At 43.1% G+C, this 12,248-nt stretch overlaps 1 protein-coding gene across 4 annotated transcripts in view; it reads right to left on the bottom strand.

Moving 5' to 3' along the window:
• Positions 1–488: 488 nt before the first annotated feature.
• Positions 489–12,248, bottom strand: part of LOC145437615 (uncharacterized) — a 73,558-nt gene continuing 61,798 nt past the window's right edge. For 3 of the 4 annotated variants that reach the window (XM_080314886.1, XM_080314887.1, XM_080314889.1), the window contains 11 exons: positions 11,659–12,225; positions 10,998–11,101; positions 9,803–9,862; positions 9,633–9,708; positions 8,976–9,063; positions 8,835–8,914; positions 7,785–7,876; positions 6,626–6,819; positions 5,889–5,997; positions 5,670–5,821; positions 489–1,494 (listed from right to left, as the gene is read on the bottom strand). In XM_080314886.1, the coding sequence (XP_080171012.1) occupies positions 1,278–1,494; positions 5,670–5,821; positions 5,889–5,997; positions 6,626–6,819; positions 7,785–7,876; positions 8,835–8,914; positions 8,976–9,063; positions 9,633–9,708; positions 9,803–9,862; positions 10,998–11,101; positions 11,659–12,225 (1,739 nt within the window). In that variant the 3' untranslated portion in view covers positions 489–1,277. Of the gene's footprint in view, positions 1,495–2,100; positions 2,860–5,669; positions 5,822–5,888; positions 5,998–6,625; positions 6,820–7,784; positions 7,877–8,834; positions 8,915–8,975; positions 9,064–9,632; positions 9,709–9,802; positions 9,863–10,997; positions 11,102–11,658; positions 12,226–12,248 lie in introns of those variants that run through there. The other variant, XM_080314888.1, reaches the window with a different exon arrangement.

Raw genomic sequence — 12,248 nt, 5'->3', positions numbered from 1 at the left:
GGAGTCGGAACATTTCCAACAAAAGTTTTGTGACCACGACTCGACCTAGTGAAAGTTTGACGAAACTCCGAACCTACAGCGGTGGCTCTCGTCTTCTCTTATTTGAACACCAAAATATGAGGTCGATAAATAATATAGTATCTCTGATATCGACTGTCTTCGATATCTGCAGTATCAGGTATTCTACAAATGTACTACGAAATGAAGCCGCTACAGACCTTGTGGATACTGCAATTTATGTAGCCTGTTCTGAATGCGCTTGCTAAGTCTCTGCAAAAACGTACTATCATGGTTTCTACAAGCTACAGCACCGCTGAAATGTACTGACAAGCTTGAATACGGTATAAAACTCGCGGTCGACAACGCATCCCATAGTCATACGCCCTTAGACTCGGCTGTTCGCACGCACCGCATTACAATCACAGAATACAAACTCTCCTGTCACAGATAAAATCACTGACGACACGACCCATACCAAAGAGACCAGATTGAATTTATAGCATTTTATTGTGATATGCTGAGCGAATACGGATAAAATAGCACTTTACCGTCCTAAGAATTCGCGCAGCGACGACACAAAAATCGCCATTCGGCGCAGCGCGGGTATCTAGACTAAAGAACTGGCAAGAATACTGCTGGGGCAGAACGCGCCATTTTTCGATACTCGGGTATCGATTTCGTTCGAAATACAATGGAACCGGAGTTGTAGCGCGTTTGAAAATTGGCGGTAAATATAAAGCGCGGAAAACGCGAGCAAATAATAGCTTTATTCGAACAAAAAACGGTAAAAAAGTAACACTTTCGAAGGACATATTGGCGTGATTCCGTAAGCGCGCGACAACAGAACTTTGCTGAAAATTTTCAGAAACAAGACTTCAAGCCACATCAGTACAGATATGGCGCGTTACCAATAAAATGACGTCCACCAGCTCTAGCAGAGATGAGCATGGATTTGGATTTGAGAAAATCGGATTTTTGTTCGGATATTGACCTGAATTAGGACTCGGACAAAAAATTTCTTGTGTAACTTTCCATTTTCAGCCGACTTTTTGATGAAATTTCAGCCACAACCAGATTTGGGCTGAGATATGAACGCGACACAAAATCAATCCCGGAAAGGAAAAAGGTAGAGCGATGCGATATAAAACGATTGTGACTTCACAGCAAAACGAAAAAACGTCGTCAGGTCGTTTCTTTCTACACACACGCGTGCCGCTGCAGAGTTTTGTGAGTCATACGAAAGATTATTTTCAATAAAAAAACACGCCCACTGGTGACTACAGGTCCTCCGACTCGCCCAGAGTTTTAATTTTGTATTCTAGTGAAGTCACGTCCGAGCTCTGGCTCTTCTCAGGCACCACGAGGGGCTGGTCATACTTTTTCAAGTGGTTGTACATAAACTGCACGTACGTGAACACGCACTTGGAATCGGGCCGATTTCCCATAATCAGCATGTCCTCCACCTCCAGCAGCGGCGCTATATCGGCCAGCTCTCTGCGCGGTAACAATAAGCGGCTGTTACGTCACAAGCGGACCACGTTAGGAGAGCCAATCGCCATGCGGCTGACGACGCATGCAAGAGTTTCCAGACGACTGACAAAACCGAGGTTAGGCAAGCGAATATAAAATCCGTTTTTCAAGTTTTTTTTCAGAATGAAGTTTTTTTTAGAATGAAGCGAGTCCAAAACTTAAGCTTTTAGTCAAACTACAGCCCTCAATTCGGCTTTGTATCGTTATAAGATCATTCCCACTATCAAAACGGGATAACGAATCTCGTACCCTGGATTTTAGGTCTCGAATGACCGATCTGAACTAGGACGATAAAACCTCACGACACCGAATTCACGTTCACGAATATCATTATATAACAATGTCTGTCAAAGGCTATTCCCAAGAATTCCCCATCCCTAATATTTTACGAAGATTTAAACTCACAGCCAAGTCATGGGGCACGTTGTAAGCCTATGTAAGATTTCGGCCTCGCTCCAACTTGAAATCTCTAGGATGCGCTATCGAATGGCTGGTTGTAGGGATTGCATATACACTACGCGGTATCAATGTCAAGCTATGATCAACAAAATTGGATATTGCAGGAGTAACTAACTATCTGGGCAAATTTAAGAAAATTCTGAGAAATAGTGACGTTATAGCTCGCACGATACTACGCAAAGCTCAGAACTGAAAGGGCGTGGAGTGTCTGTTACATAACACACAAACAAACACGAAAAAACGATCCAAAATCAGACTACCGGTAGCGGTTAAAAACATGCACGTGGTACCAAAGTGAAGCATGCAAGATGAGGCGTGATTGGCAAAGCGTGATCACAAAAACAAAATCACGTGATTCGCGAGCGCGTGATTGCTCCCGCGTGAGGCGAAGTGAAATCGCGAATAAAATCTCTCCGTGAGCAATGCAAATCACCGAATTTTATTCGCGTGCGGTTAGCGTCACATCACAAATACCGGCTACGAAAACGCATCAAACTGCTCACATCTTCGCGAAGGCTGGTAAGCGTCGGCTACCGTTAGACCTCCAAAGTCGGCTCGATTTTGAATAAAACCGGGGCAAGTATATGCCGGAACAGGGCAAGAAGAGATTAAAACACAGCCAAAGGCGGATATAATACGAAATACAAAAAATGATTGGATTTACAGACGAAAAACTTCAGCACTTGAAAACAGACTATACACGGGGTTAAGTGCGGGCGGAGGGGTCGCAGCTGTGGGCCTCATAAGAGGCCCATGTCGCGTATCCGCTTATAAAACTCGCCAATGTACGTGTAAACGCATTTCCAATCCGGCTCGGCCATGGTTATCATGTCTTCCGTGTCAAGCAATTGGGGAATATCGCCGAGTTCGCTATAAACAGGTGAAACAGGAAACAGTGAATTGGCGCACTACATAAATACGACGGATATGGCCTTGTCTACATCCTGATAAGGCTAATTTTGAGGGTTAAATGAATTATAGTACAAATCCACGCGTCAACAACGGCGTGTAAGCCATAGGGTATAGACAAGGCCACGCGTATCGCAATCCTAATGATAAAATAACTGTCCTTATTAACATGAACGGAACGCAAGGCGATGTCATGTCGGTTAGAGTCGGGTTAATTAACATGAGAACGTGTAACCAATTGAATTCGCGGCCAGTGGAACGGTAGAGCAAGGCGGAAATGATGTTCGACCTTTGTGAAAGTGTAAGAATGTGAAATGGTGCGCTGTGTCATCGGAATGATGGGGTTTTCGCCGCGCGGTGACGCTATATGCAGATTTGGACTATTAGATAATTCTAGTTGCATGGTTAGATTACTTACAGCGAAATGCCGGCCACCTAATTCTAATATCATTTGTTAAATGTTTCTATGCGCTAATTTCTATAATATAATTTCGAGTTCTCCTGAAAATGCGACAGCAGAACCGTATAGTGCGAATCGAATCGAGCCAAGATTGGTGTACAGACATTTGTCATTCTCGTGTTTATGAGAATGAATTCTGGTTGATATGAACTGGACAATTCCTAATTTAACTCAAGTAACTCAGTAACTCAGTAACTCAAATTCCAATGTAATCCTGGAAAGCTAATTGTATGCAACAATCTAACCTTGACGTAATACTCAAGGGCGAATTATCTTTACACTGCCCGTGTACTGCGTCAAAATCGCAGATTTTAAGCAAATCACGCAAGGGCAAATGGAGCTTGATAGGGGCCAGTTTTCGGACTACTATCCGGAGATGGACCGGAGTCCAATTTCCGTAGCACGGCCGGAACAGCATCCGGCACGAAAACATATTCCACAATCTCATCACCGGACCCAAATCAGAGGATCCACGAAAAACAAACCAGATTATATCAAGAAATAATGCCGCCGACATGTTTGATACATCGAATTGTAACCGGATATAAACTCCCACTTTGTTATACCCAGATGTACTCCTAGAATGCCTGCTCCGAAATAAAAAACACGGTGACGATGCAAATGGACACTGCGGGCCACATAATCCACACACCATTCCATGCAAGTATATTCGCATATCAGCCGAACACTGAACAGACATCGGCGCAAGCTATACTTCAGCTGTCGGTCCCGAGGCCCGTAACAGTTTCGTACTCCAAAACGCGCCGGAATAGCAAATCATATTCTATTTCGCCCGAAATTTGTCGAGCACACAATACGAATACGAGTGAGTCATTCGGGCGTGCTTCGAAGTTGCGAACTGCACAGTGCGTCTTAGTTATACTCGTATACGCAGACTTGGACAACGGGAAACTTGACTTTTGTTGTGCTTCTTTGTAATTCGTAACTTGATTCAATTTTGAAGTATTTCCGAATTCAGTAATTCTAATTCTAATCTGATTCGGAAAAGCCGAAAACTTCCTATTTGTCAAAGACTGCATTGTATGCGCTTAATTCGCGGTGGCATAATTCAAACGAATCTGATTTGATACTTTGTAACTAAATAAGCTCTTTGTAATTCGTAACTCAATTCAATTCCCAATTGTTTGTGAATCCAGCAATTCTAATTATAATCTAATTGGAAAATGTGTAGCTGTAGCTCTAATCATTATCTAATTCGGGAAAGCTGAAAATTTTCACGTTGTCAAAGTCTGCATATACGCTCAATTTACAGTACCGCGGTAATTCAATCAAAACCCTATACCGCGATGCATCATATCAAGCACATAATAATCAATTGAATTCACACAATTCTCATTTTGTCGCAACAAGGCTGCAGCTGCGCCGAAATCCACCAACGATTTCAGCGCGCTCCGATTCCGGGATAGAGAAAGAGCGGGGTTATTTCGGTGTTAATAAAGTGAGAGAGGAAGCGAAGAGAAAAAAGAGATCTGGCCGGAAACAGGTTTCCATTTTTTCCCGAATCACAATTCCACAATTCTCTCGCAATTAACATTCTTAACCTACAATTATAGGTACGGTCATTCCTGATCGGCAATATGCTGTGTGTTGTACGTCGTACAGAGCGTGCCAGGCGGTCGGAAATACCTTGGTCATTCGGAGCACCGGGTCCGGATGCAAGTTCAGTCACGGTACCTCAAGTATTGCTACTTTTTGGAGTACCAAAATAAGTTTTTGCCTTCTCGCTCTTAATAATCAAGAGTGGTAATGATTTTAAACTATGTCCAGTGCATTGAGTTTAAGCCATCTGTTTAATTCTATAATTCGAATTTTCATATGGCCATAAGAACATGAACTTTACACAAACTTAATTTCGGCGACGATTACCCCTGATGAGTGTCAGCCGAAAATATTCGGGTTTATTTCTATACGAATATACTATTCAATTGTGAATGCATTTAAATTACGCTAACTTACTCATAATTCATTTACGACTCATCGAGTACTCATTTACGACAATGCTTCTACCAGGAGTACCAACTAAGACAATTTTGACCAACTGTGCGTACATGCATCACACTAAAAAATCTGTCCTACGCAATGGAATCGCTAACGATTACATCCGCTACAAGCCATCGAATCCTACAGCGATTTTGCGATGATGCAAACGTGCAAAACGCTACACTCGCGGTTCGCACTGCCCCGCGCTCCGAAACACCAAGGCTTCCCGACCAATTACACAACCAACGTATCAAATTACGCAGCTTTATTCTACATCGATGCGGGCATAAAAGCCCGTTTATATACTCACTCGGCTTTTTTGAATGCGAGGTCCATGTTCTCGGCTTTGTTCTTAGGGTCGAGTTTGCTGTAGTCAAAAGCGTCAGGGAAGAAATTGTGTACTAGCGCGCAGAACGCCATGCCAGACGCCCAACTGCTGGAGAAGTTCATGATGTCTACGTGCTGAAAAAGGAGAGAACGCAATCGTGATTAGAACATCGCAAAGTGGATGAGCGCGGCACGGGCTTACCTCGTATCCTCTCGTTTTCGACTGACACCACTTCAGCAGTAGCTGCTTCACGTTATTAGCGTTTGGTACCACGAAAGTGGGGCTGCGGCCGACTTTTTTAGGCTGGGATCTGTGTCATAAAAAAACGGGATCAGTCACGGCTAAGGCCAGTACTATAGTAATTTAAACGCTGAACAAATGAACACGATTTCGCACGCAGCAAATATGGATTTGGGGAGGTGTAAAGTAGTTATTTTTTCTGCATGTGTTGGAAATTATAAATATCTCCATAAGAACTGGCGTATTTGACTCAGAATTGGGTTTAAAACAGAACTTTACACCAGAAAGAGCCAAAGACTATTTTCACCCTAAGCTACGGTGGGAATCTGGTAAATACCACCTAAATACACCCATTTACCATATATGTAATTATAGGGTAGGCTTACAGGGTAACCCGTGAAGTATGGTAATTGTTCGAAGTAGCCTTGTTTCGGCGATTAATAGAAGGCATTTACGAACTTTTACAATTAACACTCGATTCGAATTCGGAGCACGCGATTCAGTTTTACGCAGATTTGGACAAATAGAAGCCCTTGTTGTCTAATTGCGATAATTAGAGCAATATACCGGCGATCTAATTCTAGTCTAGAGTTTAGTCATTCTAATTCGATCTCATTCGGAAAAACTGAAAATAGCCTAGTTTCAACTCTGCTTCGACTTGCTACACGCGGTATTCTCCCAAGCCTTCCTACACTTACTTTGGCGCGTCGGCCTCCAGCTTGGCCACGAAGGCCTTGCGCGCGTCCTTCGACGAAGTGGCCGGCATCGATCTGTTACGCTGCAGCTCCCGCCGCCTTTCCGCTTGACGCTTCTCCACGTCGGCCATACGCGACGTGGGCTTGCGTCGCCTCGTGTCCTCTTCCTCTTCGCCGCGGTCGAAGATGCTGCCCACCTGGGTAAAAGCGAATTGCTACTGACTACGCAATGTTGCGCGACATAGTATTTTCGACTTCGCATCGGTTTTACAACATTCATTAGTGTACGTTACACTCGTTTCAATCAACTCAACATTCGTTAACTATACGTACACGGAGACTTCGTTGGACAGCTATAAGATTCACAGCATTTCACACATTATAATTAGGGTTACAGGACTCGCTACAACGCTTGTTGAAGCATTTTGAGTGATGAAATTGATGGCAGCCTAAAAATATTGTCGTTGTTGGTCGCCCAACATCACTATTCCTCACTAGCTGATACGGTTTCGGCGAAGATAATAGCATCCCGTGATGGGAGAATTAGTTGGCATGAATGCCACAACGGGGATATTGCCTTGCCTGCCAAGACCGAGACGCTTGGAAAACGACTTCGGATGCCCACAGGACCCAGCATTACGAGGATATAGTTTTCCAGCGAGCACCATGTCTAGCTAACCCCGACGTCGATCCTTTAGTCGCTGAAAAATGTTGTCATGTATCGGGCGCAGCTCATAGTTCACAATGCAATGAAAGTCATGATCATAATATTATTTTGTTGCATTGGTATTTCTCAAGTATACTAATATTTCTTTAGTGGTGCTATGCCCGTCGCCCATGATAGAGAGCACAGCGTTGTACTGACGTAAAGTTTTAGAAACGTGATTGCTAAACAGTGTGACCTATTTTCAAGTCCATTGAATACATGCGGCCCGCGGCCTCTGTGAAATTTTGAAAGTGGCCCGCGACCCGTTTTGAGTTGGCGACCCATACTCGCCTGGATGGGTGTCTCATAAAAAGACTACATGTCGTTTCGACAACCTCCTATCTTTTCATCTGATCGCAAACTTGCGGCGTTGTGATCGGTTGAAAAATTCAATAAAATCGGGTGTAACCAGATCCGGACCCCGCCAAACAACACAAAAATATCGTTCGTACTCACCTTCTTTTTGCCGGCAGACGCCGCCATACGCGTGGATGGTTTCTCCGTTTTGTTCAACAAATATTTAGAAGCGAGGTCGGTGGCAGACTTGTCTGCAAAAGTAAAATGACGCGATGGTGACACGCGACCAGACACCACAGACCACCACAAACTTTCCTATTACGATACCGAGCCTGCCGCCCAACCCTGGCCTGAATATTTCACTATAATCCGCACCTACATCCGAATAAACTGCTTCAATTAACATGCAATAATCTCGCACAGATTGCAAGCGTCTGCGTTACCCAGCGCGTGCAGTCAGTGTCTGTCAACTCATTAGCTATCAACGAAATCCTCTTCTACAACCGCAGTGCTCTAGGTGGCCTTCCAATTACCTATGCAGGAACCCTTGACCCGTCGCAAAACAGGCAATCAAGTCGAATCTAACGCGCGCCGTACGGGTTAACAACCTTATCAGCCACCCTTGACGTAAACTCAACATAAACCTGGCCCGGGAATAAAGCGTATAAGGCTATTCACCCGCATGAAAATAGTCCCTTATGGGAATTGAACGATTGCATTTGATAACGCTGCAGGAAGGCACCGTATCTACCACTTCATTACCTGTCAACGCTATAAATAACCGGCGGTGACTGAGCTGGTACTAAATGACGGTCGCGCGTAGCAGTATAGAAGATATAGACTGGCGTTTCTAAAGTTAGCAAGGGGTATTTTGCGTTAGAGTAATTAGGCTCTTCCACTTTCCGGGGCACTCGGGTAGAATTTGCCTGCTTGCACTGCTTTTAGTCAAGTATTAGTTTGTAGAGGACTTCCTCTGCTACTAGGGCATTTTTTTAGCCAAAACTATTTCTGGGCCCCGGCCCCCCGACTATATCTTTTTTCGATTTGAATTTTTAAAATTAGTAATTTTTGGGAAATTAAGCAACACATTTACTCGGTCTACTTCCACTTTTGCAGGCAAAACATTTCATAGAGCCCAATAACTATTTTAAAAGCCGATAATTATGCGCAGTCTGCTCTAATAAATACGGATTCAACCAACCAACAAACCTGATGATTTTGTTGTCAACCTCGACGACGCTCTCGATTCTTTCGTCCCATCTCGCGACGCAGTCGTTGAAGATTTGGTTCTGAAACGGAAAAGCGGATAACGGAATTGCGGTTAAGATTTCGGCGGGAAAAGGAACTCACTCGTTGCGTTTCTTTGTCTCCTGCAAGTCGGCCCTCAACTTGGCTATGGAGGCTTTCTTGCTGGGGTCGCTTTCGCGGGTTATAACAGCTGAAATAGGATGGCTTAATCAAAGGTGGTCATTGGTTAAATCAGTCATAGTTGGCAATCAAGTAGAAGTAGAAGTGGCGATTCCCAAGTAAGCAAGAAGTAAGTATTCTAGGCCTGTTACCTAGAAGTACAAGTAGTTTGAAATCATGATCATAGTAGTCGACAAAGGCCATGAATACCACAAACAACAAAACAACTTACGCTATGGCGGAAGCCTGGAAGATACACCTATTTCCCACCTACATATTTATATATACACCTATTTGTCACCTAAAGATACCCATTCACCACCGAAATAGGCCTATTTTACCAACTAAATACACCTATTAACCACCCATGTATTTACAGCGTATGGTAATTAGAGAAGTGTGGTAGTTTTTCGAAATAGCTTCGCGTTTTATCGACCAATGGCACGCGTACACGAGCTTTTCACCAAATCCATTAATTATTTGATTAGATTACATTTTATTATTACTATATTATAATCTAACCGCAAACAGATGACTACACTACACAAGACTGTTCCTAACGACCTTCATGGTGCGCCTGAATAGACAAGTAATACATACGTTTTACGCCGCGTTTCAAAGCCCGTATCGCGCTTCTAATTTGCCGTCTCTGCTCGTATTCGGCGGTCGCGTCCAGCTGCAACGAAAACGATTCAGCGCGTTACAATCAGGCCGAAACACGCGTAAAAACCGAAAACGGAACCAGCTCAACCAATAAGTTGAACACATACCATTTTCTCCAGGACTTTGATATCCGAAATAGACTCCAGGTTACGCATCTGGTCCGTTTCCTGCGTCGACACAAATAAAGGCAAAACGTCACCAAACCGGGAAAATGAAATCCTCATAAATACGACACACAAACTCTCGAATATCAAACAAATTCTCGCATTGATGCAAATCCATTGCAATTACAATTTCAAATTCATTAATTACGGAGCATCGTTGGAAACATGTAAAGGAAAGCTTGGTGCGTAGTTCAACTCTTCAGTGTAACAGATTTAATAGATATGAAACTTAGCAATACTTACGTATAAGGAGTGCTATACTTGATGATTTTAATATCAAAAGTTTCAATTTTAGGTCAAAAATGATGGCCCTACTTAAAAACAAACGAGGAATCGACATGGGAATTAGCTACATATTAACAGAGTCAGCAGGACGAACATCAGATCAGCGTGTGGCTTTCGACATTGCCATTGTTCGTGGCACAAAACGCCCCTTGTGACGTCCAAACGCGCGTTACGCGAATGGCAACAAAGACCAATTAATTCGGTGTCAAGTGTCCGCTTCCAAAAACCTACACGCGCCCATCAATAACGGCGATCATTTCTGTTAATAGCATCAAAGGCATTCCAACAAGAGAATGACGGAATGGTAAGGTACACATCGCGTACCATTTAATGGTAGATTATCGCAAGCGGGCATCCATCTTAACGGGTTATATAACAGCAATGAACACAAGCTGTTATTAAATCATAAACGATTAGACCTGAGTGTAATACAGGGATGGTTGATGGTTTAACAACTAGTCATTACTCAAGTAAAGTAGAAATTTCAAAGTCAGTAAACAGTAAGTATTCTAGGCCCGGAAAACTGTCAGCTATAAGAGTAAAAAGTAGTTCAAAATCATAATAATCCCTTAAGTAAGCAGTTCAAGAACGCAAAACGTATTTGAGTACTTGAAGATAGTAGACGTACTACGTTACCGACCATTTCTGATGAATATGAATATGCTGCTACTGTCTCTTCACAAAAATCCAAATTTTACAATGCACTAAAATGGACTAAGTTACTGGCCCCCTCTGATGGAATAGTACACACTTCATGAATTCACGAAAACCTGATACTTGTACCGATACAAACTACGACTTGAAATCGTTAAATATGTTTAGATTCAATCAACATTCACCATAGTATACTGACCTCTTTTTCTTTCGCGGGTGGAGATATATTTTTCTTTGTATCTTCCTCTTTGACAACCGGCGTCTCTTCGACTTGATCGCTCGATTTCGTTTCTGGTTCTACCTCTGCAACACAAAGCGGCAAACGTTACACCGAGACGCGCAATTTGCAGACAAAGCGCGTCCGTACCCTAATCAATACGTAGCGTGTTTTTTATGGTGTCTTCTGGTACTATTAATTCACTGTGCAACTGTGCGTGCCAGACTAATCAGAGCGAAATTTCATTTGTGAAATGTTTCTAAGCTTTCATTTTAATTCTAATCTAATTGTTTTCCTGAAAATACGAAGGGAGAACTGTATAGTGCGAAACGAGCCAAGCTCGGCGTACAGATAGTTCCCATTTTCATGATTGTATGGATGAACTTGATTTTTGTTGTAGTTCTTTATAATTTGGAATTACATTCAATTTCCAGGTTTTTGCGACTTCAGTAATTCAAATTTTAATCTAATTCAAACAAATGTGAAGCTATAATTCTAATTATAATCTAATTTACAAAAGTTGAAAAGTTTATAGTTGCTCAAAGTCTTATGCACTTTACAATCCAAAGCGCTAAAAAGATCCACAACAAATTGCATATTCGTCTGTTAATCCATCATAGCAAAACGCAAATGCGCCAAATACCTTTCGGTTCTTCCTTCACTTCTTCTTTCTTACTTTTCTTGGCCTTGCGGGATTTAGGCTTCGGCGTGTCCGGCGTATCTTCTGGCTTATCCTCGGTTGTTTCCACGTCAACTGTTTCGGGTACGCTGTCTTGTGGTGTTACCTCTACCTGCGCTGCTTCGACGGTATGAATTTGTGGTTCCTCTGTAGCGGCAGGTGATTTATAAGGAGACAGAGGGGGCGATTCGTCATCGATTTCAATTTGTGGCGATTCTGACACGGTATCGTTTTTGTTTAGCGATAATTCTTTGTAGGGCTCGTCGCTGACAACGTCTGCCGCTATTTCCACACTTTTCTCCTCGTCCGACTCACTCTTTTCCTCGGCCTCGTCCTCGGTTTCTTTTTTATCGTCGTCTCTCTCGTTTTCGAGAGAGCTTACGCTCTCCCTTTTTTCTACATCAACATCCGGCGTAGTTTCCGGTTCGTCGGCGACTGTGTCGTCACAAGCGTCGGTTTTAACGTCGGCCATCTTGTCTTCCGCTGCGCTGCTCTCTACAGAGGCATTACCAGCTGAATCCAAGTCTTTACCTGCGAAATTACGCGTTTGCGTT

The sequence above is a fragment of the Botryllus schlosseri genome, chromosome 4, assembly GCF_051294905.1.
Source record: "Botryllus schlosseri isolate E-star chromosome 4, Bs_hap1, whole genome shotgun sequence".
NCBI classification, from domain to species: Eukaryota; Metazoa; Chordata; class Ascidiacea; order Stolidobranchia; family Styelidae; genus Botryllus; species Botryllus schlosseri.
The sequence above is the reverse complement of the archived record's forward strand: the minus strand, read 5'-3'. Positions and strand labels throughout refer to the sequence as shown.